Source organism: Callithrix jacchus, chromosome 1 (genome assembly GCF_049354715.1).
Source record: "Callithrix jacchus isolate 240 chromosome 1, calJac240_pri, whole genome shotgun sequence".
In the NCBI taxonomy this organism is placed as follows: Eukaryota; Metazoa; Chordata; class Mammalia; order Primates; family Cebidae; genus Callithrix; species Callithrix jacchus.
The window spans coordinates 92,687,353-92,709,272 of record NC_133502.1 but is presented as its reverse complement, the minus strand read 5'-3'; the positions used below and the strand labels follow the sequence as shown (position 1 = coordinate 92,709,272).

Here is a 21,920-nt window from a genome sequence, read left to right as displayed (position 1 = left end):
ATTCCACTTATATGAGATACCTAAAATAGGCCAACTCATAGAGGCAGAAAGTAGAATAGAGGTTACTAGGGACTGAGGAGAGGAGAGAATGCGGAGGTGTTGGTTTATGAGCATTTCTGTTGTGAATGATGAAAACATTTTGGAAATGGGTAGTGGTGACACTTGCACAACATTGTGAATGTACTTAATACCACTTCAAAATGATTACAATGGTAAAATTATATTTGTATATTTTACTGCAATTTTTTTTTTGAGATGGAGTCTTGATTTGTCACCCATGCTGGGGTGCAGTGGCATGATCTTGACTCACTGCAGCCTCTACCTCCTGGGTTTGTACAATTCTCCTGCCTCAGCCTCCTGAGTAGCTGGGATTACAGGCATCACCACAACTCCTGGCTAATCTGTTTTTGCATTTTTAGTAGAGACGGGGTTTCACTATTTTGGCCAGGCTGGTCTCGAACTCCTGACCTCAAGTGATCCACCCACCTCAGCTTCCTGAAGTGCTGAGATTACGGGTGTGAGCCACCACAACCAGCCTACAATTTTTAAAAGTATGACTCCCAGACTTGTCCACTTGAAGGCTGTGGTGGGGCTGGGGCATTTATCCATTAGCTCGCATTCTCCTTTGGTTGAGTGTTGCTCACTCACTTTTCCTAGGTGGCTCTTGTTTGCAAGGCTAAGTGGGCTTCCTTGAGAATCCCCCAAGGCAGAGTATGAAAAGACCAAGGTATGCTCTTTCGGTGGACATCACCACTACCGTCAGAGCTTGTGGGAAACCACCTACCACAGCTGTGGCTGATATCAGAGATGAACTGAGGGTATGCAGTCTAGGGCCTCAAAAGGCCTGTGGTACAAATATATGTCCTTTTAGACAATTCTCTCATGCATTTACAGATATACAAATAAGGCTCTATCTATATCTACACATATTTTTATACGCTGATAATTTTACTTTTGCAAATCATGCTATTCATGTTGTTTGGCAAACTTGCTTTCCTCATAGATGTATTTCTAGCTTTGTACTTATAGATGCACCTCAATCTGCTTAGCCACTGCAGAATAGTCCGTTGTATATGGAGGTGCCCTAACTTTTTTTTAACCCACTGCAATTGTACCTTCACACTCATCAGTAACAAATGCCTCTTGCTTAGGTCACCAGTGATTTTCATATCTCTGATCCCAGTGAGTCATTTTTAGGGACTTCTATGGCCTTCCCTTGCTTTCATCTTCTTTGATGTGATTTCTTTGACGTTTGCATCGTGATGGTATATTCTCTGCTTTAAGTCACACATTTTCAGATGTAATTTTAAAAGAATTAGTAAATATGGTGACAGATTCAAAGTCAAATCATAAGATAAGATAGAACAGGGATGGTTTTTCTTGTCTTTAAAAATTTTTTTTTCCAATCTGTTTGCTCCTGAATTTTCTGTAAGCAAGAAAAAAACTCTCAGAAATATTTGAAGAAAATATCTGCTAATTATAGTTTGCAGGCATGTGCAACAAAATAACATGTGGATTATAGCATTCCATATTCTTTGCTGACACTGAGTGAAATAGGCTATTATTAGTTGAGAATTGTGCGGGCAGGATATAGATGGAGTGATTTTAACAATTAAGTGAAAAGACGTATTTTTCTTCTTTCAATGTCAGTACATTTTAATGTCTCTCAAAAGCCAGTCTTATTTAATTGAAATCATTTCAGGAGATTTAGGAGTATTTATATTGAGCTTCTATTAACCTTTTAACTTTAGTGTTGACACTTGGGAGTTAGATTACTTGGCATATCATTTGTATTAGTTGGCATGCAAAAAGCACAGAGGTAAAAAACACAGGTTCGGCCATCCTGGGTGCCTCAATCTGTTTAGGCTGCCATAACAAAATACCATAGACTGGGTGGCTTAAACAACAGACATGTATTTCTCACAGTTCTGGAGGCTGATTAAGATCAAGGTGCCAGGCCAGACGCAGTGGCTCACGCCTGTAATCCTGGCACTTTGGGAGGCCAAGGCAGGGAGATCACAAGGTCAAGAGATCGAGACCATCCTGGCCAACACGGTGAAACCACATCTCTACTAAAAATAGAAAAATTAGTTGGGCGTGGTGGTGCACGCCCGTAATCCCAGCTATGCAGGAGGCTGAAGCAGGAGAATCGCTTGAACCCAGGAGGCGGAGGTTACAGTGAGCGAAGATCTCGCCACTGCACTCCAGCCTGGTGACAGAGCAAGATTCTGTCTCAAAAAACAAACAACAACAACAAAAATCAAGATGCCAGCAGATTCAGCATCTGGTGAGGACCCTGTCCCTGCTTGCTGACAGCTGCCCTCTCATTACATACTCACATGGCAGAGAAAGGGAGCTATTGTGACTCTTCTTCTTCGTCTTAGTCTTCCTCTTCTTCACTAGGCAAAGAACTTTATTAACCTTTTTTTCAAACTTTATTCCCAGGCTTCTTCAGCTTAATTAGCTGCAAAGAATGAACTGTGTATAAGCAAAAACTGAAAAGAGCGGCAGTGTTCAAGGGGCTTGGGCTTAAACATGTTAGAGATCTAGATTTTATCAGATCCATAAACAAAAATTTCTTTAAAAGCAGTCATAATATAAAATAGTAGCTCCCAGTAACTTCTTCAAGTTTTATCTTCAGAAGCTGATTCAGTTCAGTTTGCCTCATTCTTGGAAGCCTCATCAAAATTCTCCACAAGATCTGGAACTTCAGCATCATTGTCCTCTCCAGTAGCTAGTGGTGCTTTTCCATCCACAGATTGCTTGGGTAGAACTTCAGCCAGTCTCCTTAACTAGCCAGACTGTCTGCACTAAGCTGGTTTAAGATGCTGGGCAGCATTTCTGTCGGCTGCTTTGTCTCAGCATGGCCCGTAATGGTGAAAGTGTTCACTGCCAGAGATGCCTGCACTTTAGGGCTGGTAAAGTGGATCACTGTTCCTTGGTTTGTAAACATATTTACCTCTTCGGTACCAGAGATATTGTTTACCCTTAACTTATTGAGGAAGAACTGAAGTTTTTTATCATCTGCTGTAGCTGTTCTATGAATCCCCTTCTTTTGGTGAGCAGTTTCTTTCCCACCAATGCACACTCGTGCCTGAAGTTTGGCAAGTTTTCCTGGTTTATGATTGCTTCTTTCTTCTTGTTGGAGTGGATAAGGGCTGCGCTGGGGACTGGGACTGGTGCTCAGCAGATCTCAGGTGGAGCAGCAGAGAGTAAGCACACACGTGGGAACGCAAGATGGCAGCTCTTCCTCTTCTTAAAAACGCATTAATCCCATCATGAGGGCTTTACATCCGTGACCTCATCTAAATAGAATTACCCCCCAAAGGCTCACTTTCTGATACCATCACACTACGGGTTTAGGGCTTCAACGTATGAGTGAGGGGGGCACTTGAACATTCAGTCCATAAGACAGGGATATGTGTTTTGCCGCTTATTACATGTGTAATCATGGTCGTGCCACTTAACCTTAGTTTTCTTATCTACAAAATAAGTCATATTTTATAATCTCACACAGCTCCTGTGCAGATGAAATGGGGTAACATTTCTTTTTTTTTTTGAGACAGAGTTTTGCTCTTGTCACCCAGGGTGGAGTACAGTGGCATGATCTGTGCTCACTGCAACCTCTACCTCTGGGATTCAAGAATTGTCCTACCTCAGCCTCCCAAGTAGCTGGGACTACAGGGGTGCACGACCATGTCTAGCTAATTTTTATATTTTTTTAAGTAAAGATGGAGTTTCACCATGTTGGCCAGGCTGGTCTCGAACTCCTAACCTCAAGTGATCTGCCTGCCTCGGCCTCCCAAAGCATTGGGATTACAGGCTTGAGCTACTACTGCATCCAGCAGAAATGGGATAACATTTCTAAAGTGTTTGATGATGCCTTTTGTGTAGACAGCTATTATTACGATACTTCTCTGAGTACAAAGTGTCAGTCACTCTTTACAGTTCTTCAGTATCATGGTGGTCAGATGGGTTGGAAGAAATTAATAGTTTCATGTTCCACTGAGTCCTACTGAGACTCAGTGGAACATTAAACTATTAATTGTGTCAGCAAGGCACCCTACTTGGAAAGGTGATTTGTCAGCATTGAATCCATCTACACTTGCTAGATGCTGATGAGGATTAGGGATGCAGTCGGGGAGTCACACAATGCTAACTGACCAGCAGGTAGGTCAACGTCGTGACTTTGTTTCATTTTTATCACATTCTTACCCCCCAAGGATACTAAAGTCCAGAGACCTGAGGCAAGAACTTTAAGCCTAGGGTCCCTCTGCTTCCAAGATAGGGGGCTTCAGATGCACTCTTGTATATGAGCTTTTCCTGTAGAGAAGCTTAGAGTGTCCTTAGAGTCTTAAAGGGGGTCTGTGACCCAACAAACATTACAAGCCTCTAACCATAAATCAATTTCTAATATTTTCCGTATCATTCTCCTCATCCGAATTTCTTTTGACCTATGCTTTCTAATTAAAATTTTTATTTCCTTTCCCTAGGAAAAGATTAAATTCTATTTGGATACTCACAATCTAAAATTGAACAAATGAATACATACACTTTTTTTTTGGAGGGAGTTGTTAATTAAGAAACAGAGAAGAGCTGTCAATTATAAAACAATGAAAGAAACAGAAGCTGCGTCATTTTCCATAATTTTAATACTGCAATGTGACCTGAACATCCTTGGCTCTCACAGCCAGTGGGTGTAAACAAGGTCACAGGAACATTAGTAAGACCTGAATTTAGCATTCTCATGTCCCTTCCTGACATATGTCAGGACCCCAGCTCATCTCCAGTTTCATGGGTGTGCGCAGGAACAAGTCCTTACATGCTCTAATTTTGTATTATTACTGAAGTACATTGCTAGGAGCCATTGTATTGTGGTTCTTCTTCAACATAGCCACTGTGGCCAGGATCTCCAGTGGGAATGCTACGTCCTGGCATTCCTGCTCCACTGCTGTGCTGAGACTCCTGCCAGATGCCATCCTGTGCTGTGCAGAGATTGAGGACATGCTCATCTCTTCTTTAAGTAGCAATTTGGCACCTAAGCTCCATAGTGCTATTGTGTATGTCTTTTGTTTTTTGAGACAGAGCCTCACTCTGTCACCCAGCTGGAGTGCAATGGCACAATCTCTGCTCACTGCAATCTCTGCTTCCTGGGTTTAAGCAATTCTCCTGCCTCAGCCTCCTGAGAAGCTGGGATTACAGGTGCCCACCACCACCTCTGGCTATTTTTTGGTATTTTTAGTAGAGACGGGGTTTCACCATGTTGGTCAGGCTGGTCTTGAACAACCGACCTCAGGTGATCCACCTGCCTCAGCCTCCCAAAGTGCTGGGATTACAGGCGTGAGCCACCGTGTTCGGCCTATGCAGTTTTTCTTGTAAGTCTCTTACCATAATGCTTCTGCTTTCATTTATAGCCCCTGCTTCTCTACACGGTGTCCCTGAGGATTGGATAATGGACACTTTTCTATCCTTCTTTTCTACATCTTTCTTTTCTCTGGTTCAGATTACTAGGCAAAACCACTTTGCCATCTTTTTGCAGGGGCGAGGTAGGTAAATTCTGCTTGTAGAGTGATGAATGCAAATAAACCTTTGAGGTTAGAAATCTGGGGAAGTTACCAAAAGGTTAATAAACTGTGTGCTTAGCTTAGGCACTTCATTAAACTTTTAATAATAGTAAAGTAAATGTTTTATGTCAATAGGATTGCTTTGGGCTGAAACAATAAAATATTTAATTTATAGTATCTTAAGCAATAATGGCAGATGTCCCTTCTGCTCCAAAATATCAGGGCTCTGGATAAATGTCCAAGGTAAAAGACTTGGTCTGTTTTATTTATTAGTGTATCCCCTAAGGTCTAGAAGACCCTGGCAATGGTAAGTGTCCAACAAATACTTGTTGAATGGACAAATTAATGTCTTTTCCACTCTCCTGACCTTCCTTTCACAATCATGGCACAGCTTCAGCTGCTCTATTATGTTTTGATAAGGCAATGGCCAGAGCAAGAATTAAAGGTTGCTCGAGATAAAATACTCTATCCACACATATCTTTTTTAGCAGGGAGAAAATTTTTTCTGAGAAGACATCAGCAGACTTCTCATTTTCATTGGCCAGAAATGGAACACCAGCTCACCCTTAGAACAGTCAACCTATGAAGAATATGGGACTGTCATAATTGACTTCAGTCAGTCTTAATTCACATGAGGAGATTGGGTACTACTCTGCAACCCAAACAAAATCAGGGCTTTGCTAGCAAGAGAGAAGAGAATGGTGGGGACCAACAGGTACCTGCTACACCCTTTCCAACTTTCCCAGCCCCAGTTTTCATATTTGTTGCATTTCCTCCCTTGCAGCACACTTTAGTCATTGGAATAAAATAGTTGGTCATGTCCTCATTTTTTGAGTCTTTCATAGAAAAGTTAGCAGAATATCTGGCCTGCATATTATTTAAATGAAGGGAAAGCTTAGCAGTTCAGAATATCATCATCTCTGAAACTAAAGTATATTGAGGTGGGTGCTACGGATAACACCTGTAATCCCAGCACTTTGGGAGGCCGAGGCAGGCAGATCACCTGAGGTCAGGAGTTCGAGACCAGCCTGGCCAACATGGGGAAATCCCAACTTTATTAAAAATACAAAAATTAGCTAGTCATGGTGGCGGGCACCTGTAATCCCAGCTACTTGGGAGGCTGAGGCTGCAACCTTGGGAGGTCAGAGGTTGCAGTGAGCCGAGATCGTGCCACTGCACTCCAGCCTGGGTAACAGAGTGAGACCCTGTCTCCAAATAAATAAATAAATAAAGTATACTGAGAGCCTCCAAGTTGCCAGTGTTCTTTCTTGCACATTTTGCTACAATTCAGATTTTTAATTAATTCTAGCTGACCTCCTTCATACCTAGTGCAAGTTTTTAAGACATGTGGATTGAGAGGTCTGTATTCAGAAGTTCTTGCTTTTTCCTGTGGGATGCTTGAGTAGATACCATTGAACTGACATTCTATTCGTACGCTAGTAATGGGTCAGCTCCTTCCCTTTTTAATCCAGGTTCATAAAGCAACCTGTGTACCTAGAAAATAAATCCTTGCATCATTAGATTGAAATTAATTAGACTGTTAGACACAGTGGGTGGTGTTAGCTGGGACAACCAACATTTTAAAGCAGCTTCTGTAGACACAGAGACATCAAGGAGGCATTAAAAAAAAAAGCAGGGGCAAAATGAAGAAATAAACTGTACCCTAAGAGCTCTTGCCCATCTAGAACATGCAGCTTTACATTCTAGGGACACAAAGTACTCTTTTTCAACTTGAGGAATAGTCATGTATGATTTCCCCCAGACAGCATGAGCATCCAGATGCCTAGTCCTCTTAGGGGTTCATAGTGAAAAACCACTGGTATTCTAAAAGGCCTCCTGTCAGAAAAAGGTTATTAGAGAGTAGCTGGGGAGCACTTTCCTTTAGAAGAGTGTGTTCAGAACCATTAGAACACCCAGAACTAGTTATCTGAGAGCACTTTAACTATCGTTGAAGAGACAAAATGGCAGTCATGCTGGGCTCCAATCACTGTTGGCCACAATGGAAACCATCTCTCAGAACTGGCTTCCAGCTGCTTACATTTCACATCCTGGTGACCTCAGGACAAACACAGGAATGTTTTTATGTTATTTTAAATCTTCAAGTGCAGGCAGCTTCAGACAGAGTCTCAAGTTATCTCCAGATTAATTGGAAATATTGGGACAGTCAGGAAGTGGAAAAGTTGTAGAAATTAGTGGGATCTTGAATTCAGAGGTATGTCCTTTTACATCTTAGTTCTCGGTCGTATTGGATAAATTATTCAATCACTGTTTCCTCCCCCATGAACTGTGGATAAGAATGCTTATGTGGTTATTTTCTAGGGATTAAATGCAGTAACAAGAAGGAGCCAAAACATGGTAGGTACTCAATAATCATCCATTTCTTTGTCTCCTGCCCTTTCCTTTTCTCCAGCCTCTTCTCCACTCTTTGTTTCTTTCTCACATTCCCCCAACTCCTTTTTTTTTAACTTCAGTTTAACTCTGTAAGTTGAATGCACACTGCAAAGCAGTCCCCCAACTCCTTCTTTCTCAGAAAGCTAACATGTTTAGACCAATGACTTTCTTTCTCAGAGAGCTAGCATATGTAGGCCTATAAACCTGCTATATGCAGGCCCAATTCATTGATCAATTTTTGGGTACCTACTAAGCACCAGGTACCCTGCTAAATATGAGAGCTACACAGTGAAAAAGGTAAGGTTTTGGCAGGGAGGCTTTTGTGTAAACAAATGTAGCATAAAGATTTTGTTTTTATTGATGTTCTAGTGGTGTGCTATAACTTAATAGGCAAATTTAAATCGTGTGATGTTTTTGTCACAAAATGCTCAAAAAGTCAGACCTGAGCTCACAGAGATAAACGTCCCCTTCCTTCTTAAGAGGACTTTGCTTTCAAAATCCAGGCTTAGTGATACAAAAACCTGTATTGTCTAAGACAGGAAGCACTCTAAAGTTAGAGGAAGAGGGCAGCAGCCCAACTCGAAAGAACTAGACTCTCCAATACTATAAGCAGAAAGGATGGTGTTTTCTCCAGAGGTGAAGACCTGCTTTCTGCTCTCACACAGCACCCCAAAGAAAGATGCTAGACAATCCATGCTGAGTCCCACAGCCCTGTCCCAGGGGCTTAATGGGCCACAGAGGGAGTGTGTTCCTGGTACAGAGGCAAGTTTATCTTTGATGGACCAGGAACATCACAGAAACTGCTGCTATGGCCTTAACACGCCCTGTGGATTGAGCAAGTAGGAGTTTTTGTATGAGCTACAGGGAGGAGCAGAGGATAAAGGCCCTGAAATTTAAATAGTATTTTATGTCCTCCTAGTGCTGGTTGGGGCAGGCTGTGGAAAAACAAGCCATAATTAATTTGAGAAAAATTAAGAAGTCTGTTCTTGTGCACTTATGGAAGAGCTCAAGCGATTATCAAAAAAACTATTGTTTAGTGTTGCTTGACTCAGTTAAAACCACCCACTGTGTCTAAAAGTTTCTGACTAGTTTCAATCCAATAATTCAAGGATTTCTTTTCTGTGGTGCACAAGGTACGTTATGAACCTGGACTGAAAGGGAATGAGTTGACCCATTATAGAGTATTAACAGAATGTTAATTCAATGGCATTTATTCAAGTACCATTCGGGAAAAAAGAACTTTTTGAATGTAGACTTGTCTTAATCCACATGTCTTAAAAACTTGGGGTAGGTATGAAAAAGAACAGCTAAAATTAACAAAAAATCTGAATTATACTGTAATGTACAAGAAAAAAATTGTTATTTGAAATTTGCATCAAAGAAACAGAATTCATTTGGTCTAAAGTATTTGTTTCCAAGTCAAGATTCCTCTAAGTCTGCTTTTTTTAGTTGAAACCATGCCTTAAATTTATACTTAAAAAATAGGCTGGGCACTGTGGCTCACACCTGTAATCCCAACACTTTGGGAGGCTGAGGTAGGAGAATCACCAGGTCAGGAGATCGAAACCATCTTGGCCACCATGGTGAAACCCCCATCTCTACTAAAAATACAAAAATTAGCTGGATGTGGTGGTGTGCACCTGTACTCCCAGCTACTCGGGTGGCTGAGGCAGGAGAATTGCTTGAACCCGGGAGATGGCGACTGCAGTGAGCCGAGACTGTTCCACTGCACTCCAGCCTGGTGACAGAGCAAGACGGTTTCAAATAATAATAATGATACCACAAAAATTTAAAATACTGACAATTATCCTAAGTAAATCGATCCTAAGTTAACTGCTGATCTTGGAATACTAATTTAACAAAATCAGAAACTTGTACAAATGTAAATCAAAACTCAACCAGGTTGAGCTGCTGAAAAATGGGGAAGAATGCAAATGAGCTGACCTTCCACAGATGAGAGTGATAGCTACTATTTTCATATGCCAAGGTTTTACCTACAACTTAATGCTAAGAGACAATAACTGTTATCCTAACTTTTCAGTTAAGTAACCGAGTTTGAAGAGGGTAAGCATCTACCCACAAGCCACATAGCTAGTTGGTAACAGAACCGAGGTTCAAGCAGAGATTGTCTTGGTTGCTCCCAATCCTAGTTTACACTGCTTTCATTTAAGTGCTTACAGAGATTTTAGAATTGACCTAGTCCTATGTTTCTCACGCCCTTTTAAGAAAAACAGTCCATGTGGATTCTCAGTGTTGACATAAATTGTTTTTATTATAAGAGAGAGGCTTAAAGGTTTCCAAAATATGTTCCTTATCTTGTTCCATGTTTCCTATGTAAGCATTAAATCAAAGCAATTTACAAGTAACATATGAAGCACCTTACAATGCCTACTGACCACGTGGCTAAATGACTCTACACCTCTATGAAGTTTCCCCAGCATTTCTGTCCTCAATGATCTCTGATTTTTCAGAACTCTTATCTTATATAGAACTAAAAATATATTCACATCATTATTTATTTTATGAGTATATGATCTGTTTAATTAAATGGATTTCTATCCAGAGTCTGCAGGAATTTTTCACTCCACAAAGAAATTAAGAAAATAAAGACAGAATATTAAGGTTTTAAAAAGGTTTAATTAATTCAACCTTTGATTTTTTTCCCTGAGAGTATGTCTTTTGTAGTTTTTAATGTTAAAATGACCTTTATAAAATGATCATTTGAGAAATACAGAACCATCTCGCTCTTTCTCCCCATCTCCCAATAAAGAGGCTGAATTTAGAGAGGTGAAGTAATGTTGCCAAAGGTAACCTCAAACTCAAGTGCATCAGTCAGCCATATACAATAGGGTGGCTTTGATTTCAAGGTGGAGACCATGGTTCTAGATATCACAAGCAGACATGCCAGTGATTGACAACATCAGAAGAGATGATCTCTTTCTGTATTTGCCTTTTGTAAAAGTGAGGAAATCTTTCCCAGAGGACAGCCAGTGGACTTTCCTTGTTATCTCACTGGTTAAAATGTGTCACACGCTGAGAACCAGCCCAATCACTGTGGCAAAATGAATGGGGAGTCCACAATTGGCTAGGAGGTACATTGAGAGTTTCTTTGAGGAATAGATAATGGAACAGAAGTGGGTTCTGCAAGCACAAAGAATGGAGGAAATGGTTGTCAGTAAATAGTCACTGAGGTCAGCTACTCCAGGATAATTCTAGGGTTCTTTGTACTGCACAAAATATTGGTTGAATGAATACATAGAAGTAAAAATATATATGGAGGAGAAAGACACTAAGAATGTAAATTCAGGCATTGAAAGAAAGAAAATTAATTCCTTACTTCTTTCTTTAGAACCACTGAATACCTTGATAATTTATGATAATGTTCACTTGTGTGTACTGTATAAACGTTTCTTCCTCATAGTGCTATACAGGCAAGTGAACTCTATAAAGTCACAATATAAATATGTTTTTTATCATGACATTAATTATTTCAACTCTATCTCTAAAGAGCTGTGGAAATTTAATAGAAAAGAAAAATAAAAATCTAGGAGATGCATAGAAAAGCCAAACAATTGCACAGATTTTTATCCAGCATTTTCCCCCAAAATATGTCAGAGCAGTATAACCATATGAAAAAAATGTTCCATTTCACCAGTAATCACAGAAATGCAAATTACCCTGAGAAACATTTTCATTCATCAAACTAGCAATTTTTATTCTTAAGCTTAGTATTAAAGTTGATGAGCATGTAAAGAAATAGGCACTTTCATATACTGATGGTGAGAATGCATTTCCTGTATTTTTTCTGGTTTTCATTTTAACATTGTGTGACAAGAAATTGCTTACCTTCTGTCTCCTTCCCTACACTTCAGGATCATTTAGTGCAGTGACTGTATTTGTCCCACTTGAGTATTCCTAGTGCCAAGACCACTGATAATTCAATAAATGTAGAATTAACTTTTACATATTTATTGAATGGGCACTAAATACTTGTGAAATTGGTAAGCAAATGTTTAAAAAAGAAAACACAGTCTTTAACCCAGCATTAAAGTTTCTAGGGATATAAATGCAAGATATAAGAGTTATATGCCAAAAATTATCTGTAAAGATGTTATCCTATTGTAAGTTGTAGTATCAACTAGGAAAAAAATGTCAGTGGAGAAATAATGTTTAGCAATAAAGGATTGGCTTTCTAAATGTTAGCATATTCAGGCCAGGTGCAGTTTCTCACACCTGTAATTCTAGCACTTTGGAAGGCCGAGGGAGCGGGGGAATGCTTGAGCTCAGGAGTTCAAGACCAGCCTGGCCAATGTGGAAAAACCCCATCTCTACTAAAAATAGGAAAATTAGCTGGATGTGGTGGCACATGCCTGTAGTCCCAGCTACTCGGGAATATGAGTGGGAAGATCATTTGGGAAGGCCAAGGCTACAGTGAGCTGTGATTAGGCCACTGCACTTTAGCCTGGGTGACAGAGTGAGACCCTGTCTCAAAAATTGTTTTCAAAATTATCCCTTTTGTTAAATATATAGATATGTGTAAATGTTTGCGGAAAATGCTGAAAAAATATATAACAAAATGTGAACAATCATTATTTGTAATGAGAAGGTAGTTGATTTTTTAAATGTTTATCTTTTTTTTTTTTTTTGAGATGGGGTCGCCCAGGCTGTAGTGCAGTGGCGTGCTCGTGATCTCAGCTCACTGCAATCTCTGCCTCCTGGGTTCAAGCAATTCTCCTGCCTCAGCCTTCCCAGTAGCTGAGACTACAGGTGTGCGCTACCACATCTAGCTAACTTTTCTGTATTTTTAGTAGAGACAGGGTTTCACCATGATGGCTGGGATGGTCTCCATCTCCTGACCTCGTGACCTGCCCACCTCGGCCTCCCAAAGTGCTGGGATTACAGGTGTGAGCCACTGCTCCCGGACAATGTTTATCTATTCTTAACATGTATTGTTTTGGGGATAACAAAGAGGGTAAATTTTCTTTTAAGTGAGTGATTTGGAAAAACACCCTTTTCATTTGATTACTCCTAATGAAATGTCATTATTTATTTTGGTGAATAATGATGGCTTGAGTAAGATATATACTTTATCAAACAAAGTAGGCATAGAGAGCTAATTAGTCATTTTTTTATGACAGACTGTGGGATATTTTCTCTCTGTGATTTCTGCAGAAAAATGTACATTTTGAAATGATATTTTAAAGATTATTAAAAAGTTACAATTCTGTGTAAATTGTGGGAACACATCTCTTAGAGCTCACCTTCAAAATATAATCTATTGTATCTAAAGTTAATCTTAACCTTGTATAGCCCATAAGCAAGAAGAGGAACTTAATGTTTTTAAAAGCTGCTTTCCTGCTTCTCTCTTCTTGCCAGTGCTATTTAAAGATCAGTATAAGTGCACTTATCAATAGGATGTATGAGTCATATCAATAATTATAAGCTACAGCAATATTTTCCCAAAGAGATGCAGCATTCTTTTAAAACTCTAAGCAAAATGGCATTTATCATGTGACAATGAAATTAGGAGTGGTTTAGAAGTGGTGTAGTCCTTTCTTGTTTTCTTTGATCAATCCATATTATTGCAGGTGAGAAATAAATCAAGTGATTCAGTAGGCATAAAGTGTGACATTGGTAGCTTGACTCATTTGATGCACATGATCCAACTTCTCCAACATGTTTTGTAAGGCCCTGTGTTCTCCATGATAGATATTTAAATTTTTTCTACTCATATCAAGCCTATGGTTCTACCACCTAACTTTTAACACATAACTTCAACACTTGCATCATTCAGGAAACAGAAGGCAGCAGACAGAAAATGACTACTTTGCACCACTGACCCTGCAAACTTACCGACCTTGGCACTCACCATCCGCTCTCCTTTCTAGGGTTAATTTCTCTGCCTGTGTTGTGGATCTCATCTTCCGCTGCCTTCCTGGGGACTTTACTCCATTAGTGAGTCCCTTTCATTTACCTTCAGCTTCTTACTTCAACTGCAGGCATTTCAATATCCTCTTGAGTAGCACATAAATAGCATTAATAAAATGGCAACTCCCATGTACTAAGCATTTAGTTTGTACCAAGCATGGTGCTAAAGGCTCTCAAATATATTAACTTATTTTTTTCAGCCTTTTTTTAAGGTTGATGTTGTTTTCTACATTATGCACATGAGGGAACTGAAACTCCAAAGGGTTAAGCACCAACCAAGATTATGTAACATGCATGTGGCAAAGCAGGGATTTAAACCAAACTCTTATCTAAGATTCTATCTTAATCATTGTATTATTTTGCTCTTGTTTGTCTCTGAAAAGCTTTCTTTAACCCAATCATTAACTCTCTGCCTCAGCATAGACAAGCTTCCTGAAAGACTTGTATACACTTGCTATCTTTTACTTTGCACAACTCAAGCCATGGAAGCTTGGCATGCACCCATTGACGTCACTGAAACTGCTCTAGCAACATCATCAATTACCTTCTTCTTCTCTTTTTTTTTGAGACAGAGTCTTGCTCTGTCACTTAGGCTGGAGTGCAATGGCATGATCTCGGCTCACTGCAACCTTTGCCTCCCCGGTTCAAGCTATTCTCCTGCCTCAGCTGGGACTACAGGCAAGTGCCACCACACCTGGCTAATTCTTTGTATTTTTAGTAGTGATGAGGTTTCACTGCATTAGCCAAGATGGTCTTGATTTCCTGAACTTGTGATCTGCCTGCCTCGGCCTCCCAAAGTGCCACCACGCCCGGCCAACCTTCTTATTTCTAAGGTCAAGGAATCTGAGTCCCTTTCATAACATGACTTAGAGCAACATTGATTCTGTGGACAACCCTCTCCTTGAAACATTGTCTTCCATGGACTTTCATGAAATACCACTTTGCTGGTTTTTCTTCTACTTTATCAGTCTCTGGGTTGAAGTTGGCTTCTTTTTCTCCATCTACCCCTGATGTGTTGAGATCGAGCAGATCTCCTCTTTTGATTACAAATACTGTCCTGGGATTTCATCCACTCATGCAATTTTACTTCTATTTGCTGCTCAAGCCCACAATTCTATCTGAAGCCCAGGTCTCTATCCTGACTTTCAGGCGTGAAAATCTTCTGCCTACTTGACATCTGCTTTTACATGTCTCACAGGCACAGGGGCAGAGCAGTGAAATGTTAAGAGTATCTTGTTTAGACTTAGATTGCTGGGCTCAAATCTTGGCATGACCACCTAGAACTACGCATCTCTAGGCATTCATTCCTTTGAACCTTCCTTTCCTCAACTGTAAAATGGAGAAAATAATCATTATTATTTGTAAGGGGCATTCTAAGCATTAAACGAAAGAATACATGGGAAGTACTTGGGACAATGTCTTCCACATAGAAAGTTCTCTGTTAAATTCAGCCTATTATTAATATCACAACTTTGCAACTTCATGGAATGGAGAGTAACGCATGTTATGGCACACATTGTGTACATGAGATCTACTCTTTGTTTTTCTCTTGTACTTCTTTATCCCTTTTCATTGCTTTTGAAAAAATATATACATTTACACACACACACACTCACGCACACACACACACCTGATAGAAAAAAAGGAGTTTATAATGGGATTAAAAGTAATCCTTCTATCCATCTTTACAGTCTTTCTTTTTCATTGATGACAATGGAATCAGATGCCTCCCGCATGTCTTCAAGATTATCCAGCCTTTCTACCATTTTCCTTTTTTGTAGTGGCCACTTGCCAGACCCTTTACTCTCCTGCTCCGACGGTATGCTCTGCCCAGCAGGTGGTGGTGGAGAGAAGAATCCACTTCGACATTTGGGGAGATGTCCATGACCTTTCAGAACCTTCTTGAAGTGTTTTTTTAATTCTAGAATTTCTATTTTCTAATCACAACTTTTTTGACTTTCTATTCATATTTTAAGAAGGCACCTTCCCAGATCTCACCAAAGCAGTATTTGTAAACTTTTTAGAAGTTCTCTTTTCTTCCCTAATTATTTGTCTTTCTTCAAGGCAGTTAGTTATTCTTGCTTATCTCCCCGTGATCAAGAATACTTCCCATTGTAAGAGCCATTTCCTTTACTTGCTTTTCCATGTGCTGTTGTGAAATAGACCTTGTGCAGTCTCTAAGTAAATATAATGAAACCAAGCACTCATTTCATTAAAATTGCATCAAGCAATTGTTTTCTCCGCGGCCGTCTTGCTCTAAACTTACCCTCCATCTAGCTCAAAATTATTGGGAAGCCTGTTGCATCCTAGATTTGTATTTACTTATGTCACACTTCACATGATCCTGTTCACATAGCATGACACTTGCTATATGTAATGGGCTGCTAAACTTCGTAGAGTAGAAATTATGTTCTATTTTAAAAAATAAGCATTTGAACTAAGTTGAATCAAAATCAGTTTTTAAAAAATTTACATTCGTTGATGGGAAAATAAATCTCTTCTGAAATGAAGAAACAAATAAACAAGCAAAAACAGAACCAGAAAAATCTGGAAGGAAATCCTTCCTGGGAGAATCAACAATATGTCTGTAGGTTAAGTTGGTCTTTCCTTTCAAGCTAGTCCTTAGATATTCTCTGATGTTATCTGTCTGTCTTTTTGTTAGGATCAAATGAAATAATGCATGAGATTGGGCATTGGCTGTACTCTTCTATGCAAAAATAAGGTGTTTTCACTATCAATTGATGACCTAGGAAGTTATTTCCTCCAAAAGAAATTAGATAGTTTTCCCCATTCGGTTGTTTTTATCAGGCTGAGTCTCACTCTGTCACCCAGGTTGGAGTGCAGTGGCTCCATCTCTGCTCACTGCAACCTCCACCTCCAAGGTTCAATAGATTCTTCTGCCTCAGCCTCTGGAGTAGCTAGGATTACAGGCACCCACCACCACATCTGGTTAATTTTTGTATTTTTAGTAGAGATGGGGTTTCACCACGATGGCCAAGCCAGTCTCGAACTCCTGACCTTGTGATCTGCCCACCTTGGCCTCACAGAGTGCTGGGATTACAGGTGTGAACCACCATGGCTGACTGTCATTCAGTTTTTATGTATCCCTTTATCTGTTACTTTTGGCCTGTTTGTTGTTTTATCTATTGGCGACTGTGGACCATTTATTAGAGAGGACTTTGAACCCTATCTTAATCACGTATTTTGCTTGGTGGATACATTTGAACCAGACTTCCAGGTTTTCCTGTTTACTGAATTTTGTTGCCAGTTACCCACGTCCCCACAGAGAAAGCGCTTATGATAAGTGGCAGATTATTTCATATCAGAATGAGATGAATCCAAGTGGCAAAAAAGTAAACAGATTAAATGAGGGTCGAATGGCTGCTTCCAGACCTATTACTATCATATTTATAAAGCTCTTTCCATATCTCAGTGAAAATGGCAAATGTGTTTGTTTACTCTTCTGCCTTCTCTTCTATACTCCCCTCATATTTCAAGTAAATAATTCAAACAGTGGTGTGGTGGGGTGGGAGTCTGGTGGGCAGCTTTCTTGTCATTCTTCTGAAAAATTTGCTCTTCATTGACGGTATCTTTGCTAGTTGTAATAGTGATAATGATAATGATTTAAAAATAACTACTATCATTTTCGAGCACTTGCCACTTGCTCGGCATTTTATAGCCATTACCTTTGCCAAAATAATGGAAGATAGATACTACCATTCACTTTCCAATGTTCATATATATATATATATATATATAATATCATGTAATAAACATACAATGTTGGTGTAATTAGAGTGGATTATTTGTATTAAGATTTTGACAACTCGTTGAGGGAGTTCTTTGCCAGTTTTCAAGCCGGCAGGACACCCTCACAGAAGTCCTGCGAGACAGGCTAGCAGCCAGCATTTTTATATAATCAGGGTTTGAGCCTGATTCACTTTTCTGACTAGCACCTAGCTTATTTTTAGAATGCAATACATGGTAAAAATAAATAAATAAATTAGTGAATAGCAATACAATAAAATAGTGAATAGCAATACAATAGAAACAATACAAATACACTTCTCAGATTGGGTGGAGTCTTACTGGAGTTTATTTTAGAGTATCTGAAGTTATGTCCTTGCCTGGTAATGAGAGATGGAATAAAATTACTCCAATTTTTTCTCTCTCTCCTTCTCTCCTTCTTTCCTTCCTTCCTTCTTTCCTTCCCTCCTTCTTTCCTTCCTTCCTTCTTTCCTTCCATCCTTCTTTCCTTTCTTCCTTCCTTCTTTCCTTCCTTCCTTTGTTCCTTCGTTCCTTCCTTCCTTCCTTCTTTCCTTCCTCCCTCCCTCCCTCCCTGCCTCCGTCCCTCCCTCCCTTCCTTCCTTCCTTCCTTCTTCCCTCCCTCCCTCCCTCCCTCCCTTCTTGCTTTCTTTCTTTCCTGAAGTAAAGTGGCCCAATCCGGCCTCACTGCAACCTCTGCCTGCCAGGTTCAAATGATTCTCCTACCTCAGCCTCCTAAATAACCAGGATTATAGGCGTGTGCCACCACACCTCACTAATTTACTTATTTTCATTTTTATTTTTATTATTTTCTGAGACAGAGTCTTGCCCTGTCACCCAGGCTGGAGTGCAATATGCAATCTCTGCTCACTGTAATCTCCGCCTTCTGGATTCAAGCAATTGTCCTGCCTCAGTCTCCCGAGTACATAGGATTATAGATATGTGCCACCGTGCCCAGCTAATTTTTGTATTTTTAGTAGAGATGGAGTTTCTGTCTGTTGCCCAAGCTGGTCTTGAACTCCTGACCTCAGATGATCCATCTGCCTCGGCCTCCCAAACAGCCAGGATTACAGGCGTGAGCCACCATGGCCAGTCTCTTCCTTTTGATTAAAAAAAAAAATTATTTCACCGGGCGCGGTGGCTCAAGCCTGTAATCCCAGCACTTTGGGAGGCCGAGGCGGGTGGAACATGAGGTCAACAGATCAAGACCATCCTGGTCAACATGGTGAAACCCCGTCCCTACTAAAAATACAAAAAATTAGTTGGGCATGGTGGTGAGTGCCTGCAATCCCAGCTACTTGGGAGGCTGAGGCAGGAGAATTGCCTGAACCCAGGAGGCGGAGGTTGCAGTGAGCCGAGATCGCGCCATTGCACTCCAGCCTGGGTAAAAAGAGCGAAACTCCGTTTCAAAAAAAAAAAAAAAAAAATTATTCAAACTTTCAACAGAATAGACCAGCAGCCTCTCTCCATAAGTAAACCAGAGAATAAGCCAGGCACAGCTGTGTTCTCCACGGGCTGTGCTTCACTCCTCTTGGCATGTTGGCCATGAGTTTGTTCTCCTCACTCTACCTCCAGTGGACATCCTCCAACTGTTTCTACAGTCCAAGTTAAGACTTGATAGGTGTTGAATCACACATAGGATGAGGCTGGGGAGTCATTAAAGAAAAATGATGGTCAGGCGCAGTGGCTCACACCTGTAATCCCAGCACTTTGGGAGGCTGAGGCAGGTGGATCATGAGGTCAGGAGATCAAGACCATCCTGGCCAACATGGTGAAACCCCATCTCTACTAAAAATACCAAAATTAGCCGGGCATGGTGGCACATGCCTGCAATCCCAGCTACTCGGGAGGCTGAGGCAGGAGAATACTCAGAACCAGGGAGTCGGAGCTTGCAATGAGCCAAGATCGCACCACTGCACTCTGGCCTGGTGACAAAGGGAGACTCTGTAAGAAAAATGACTTGTTGGGACCCATACAGGGTTCATCCTATCTATTGCAGTGTACTTTTCATATCCAATATTCTGGCCTTCAGTCCTATAGTTCCACAGATGCAGTATTGCTAGGGTCCCAGGATTTCCCAGGTAAAGGGAGACTCATGATGTTCACTTCGCTCACAACAGACTGCCTGGAAAGCCCAAACTGCTAAGGTAGTTAGCCAACCATGAGAAATGTGACTGCCCCAAAGCCTCTCTATTAGTGCCATCTGTATGAGAAGCTAAATGTTAACCAGAAGATTGCTTGGTAAGCAGGAAGGAAGGGCAGGGGAGTTAGCAGAATGAGTTGTGTATTTAAAGTCCCAGGTTAGCTCAGACCTGGATCAGGACTCTCATCTTGCCACCAAGCTGGGATAAGACAAATTTTTGAAGCAGAGCATTTCATCCCTTGGAAATTTCCTGTCCTGGAGATGACTTGTGCTTGCAGACGTTGTTGGGTGAGCACTGGAAATATTTTCTCTGGCCTCTGGCACTTCCCCGCAGCACAATGCACTGAGCAGGCACTGAGAGAGAGTTAGACAATAAACACTTGTAGCCCAGAGACACAGAATCCCTTGTTCTAACCCCACATTCACATCAGCAGGTGATCACCTTTCTGAAATCAGATGCCATTTGGTTTTCCTTTATTCAGCATGAGGGAATACAGGTGATAAGTTAAAGTGAAGTCAAAAATAAAAGCTAAAAAGTGGGTCTCTGTCCCAAATATCTTTCAATGTTTCCAGAGCGGTAAAGGAGACAGATCCAGTTCTCACAGCACCCTATGATGGGTCGATGGAGTATGCAAGAGTTGAAGGGGAAGAGACACACCCGCAGATGGTTTGTCATAGTCACATGTGTGCCTGTTGGTTTCTACCATTATCTTATAAGCTTCTCAAGGATTTAAGTCATGACTTTTTAAAATCTTTTAATTTCTAGGGCTTAACAGAATACCTGGAATATAGAAGGTGCCCAACAAATGTTCATAGACGAAATGAATGTGAGGGTAAGAAGTTGGATAAAGGCGAAAACTGGTAACAGCACATTAAACAACAGTGACAACAGCAACACCAATCACATTTAATTGACTAGGGAAAGAGGAGAATTTATATAATTAAGTTTTTATTGCATCTTATGAAACATTTGCATCACTGTTTCTTCCCATGCATTTCATGTTACATTCTTTTTATGGTCATAGTCCATCATCCTAACACATCTAGGAATATCTAAAAATATGGACAAGACATGGCCTGCTATTCCTCTTTCAAACACTTTACCTTAGGTTAACAATAAAAATTTGGTGAATGGAAATTATCAAAGTAGGGCTTTTTTTATGTGACTCATTTGAACCAAGCATTTTGGTGTAGTTGGTCAAATGCAGCTTTGTTGAATTTGATAATCAATCTTAGGATGATTTGAGGAATGGGTAAAAATGATACACATTAATGATAAAATTGACATTGAATATTATGTGTTCTGGGCCATTAAAATATTTCTCCATTGAAATAAGTAAGTCAAAATGTCCCATATCTGAAAATGGCCATAATTAGCTAAAAGGAAATACATTCCTTATGCCACCAAAATGTTAAATGCCTTTCTTCTAAGTCATGGTGACCCCACCCCTGACCTAAATCCATGTTGTCTATAGTCTGAGATCTACGGGAAGAGAAATCTGTAAATAAAAATGAAAAGAGTCATTCCAGGCCAAGTGCAGTAGCTCGCACCTATAATCCCAGGGCTTTGGGAAGTTGAGGCAGGAGGATCACTTGAGGCCAAGAGGTTGAGACCAGATTGTTTGCAGTATAGGGAGACCCCCATTTCTAATTAAAAAAATGCTTCATTTCATTTTTTTACCCTTCCTCTAATGTGAAGGCAGCCAATCTAAGACTCATTTTTACATCCTATATAATGCATAGCATCTTACTCTTACAGGCACAAAATAAGGTTTTATTTTGAGAGGACAATGAGAGCATCTTACAATAACTATTGAATGTACCTCATGTATTCTACTATACTTTATCAATATCTATGCTCGTTATATTTCTAATTATATCCGTACTTATCAGTTAGTTGTCAGTAACTTTTAGTAAAGAAGCCTGTACCTACCACACCCCAATAAACATCTGCACTTTTTTGCTGCCCAGCACCCATTCATCTTCTTCTGGACACTACATTCCAATTTGTCTAGGGAACCCCACATTCCCTACTCTGAGTGCCTGTACTTCCTTCCCTACCTGCTCCTTAACTAAGAGATGGGGCATGAGACCCAGATCAGAGTGTCACATGTCACATTGCCCTGGCT

The 21,920-nt window shown here is 40.3% G+C and overlaps 1 protein-coding gene and 1 pseudogene across 1 annotated transcript in view; one reads left to right on the top strand and one right to left on the bottom strand.

The window, feature by feature from the left end:
- C1H9orf85 (chromosome 1 C9orf85 homolog) overlaps nt 1–6,264 on the top strand; it is a 176,868-nt gene extending 170,604 nt beyond the window's left edge. The window contains exon 3 of the mRNA XM_054254938.2: nt 6,053–6,264. Within this exon, the coding sequence (XP_054110913.1) occupies nt 6,053–6,134 (82 nt within the window). The 3' untranslated portion in view covers nt 6,135–6,264. The remainder of the gene's footprint in view (nt 1–6,052) is intronic.
- LOC100385752 (transcription factor BTF3 homolog 4 pseudogene) lies at nt 2,655–4,749 on the bottom strand (annotated as a pseudogene).
- Nucleotides 6,265–21,920: the final 15,656 nt, after the last annotated feature.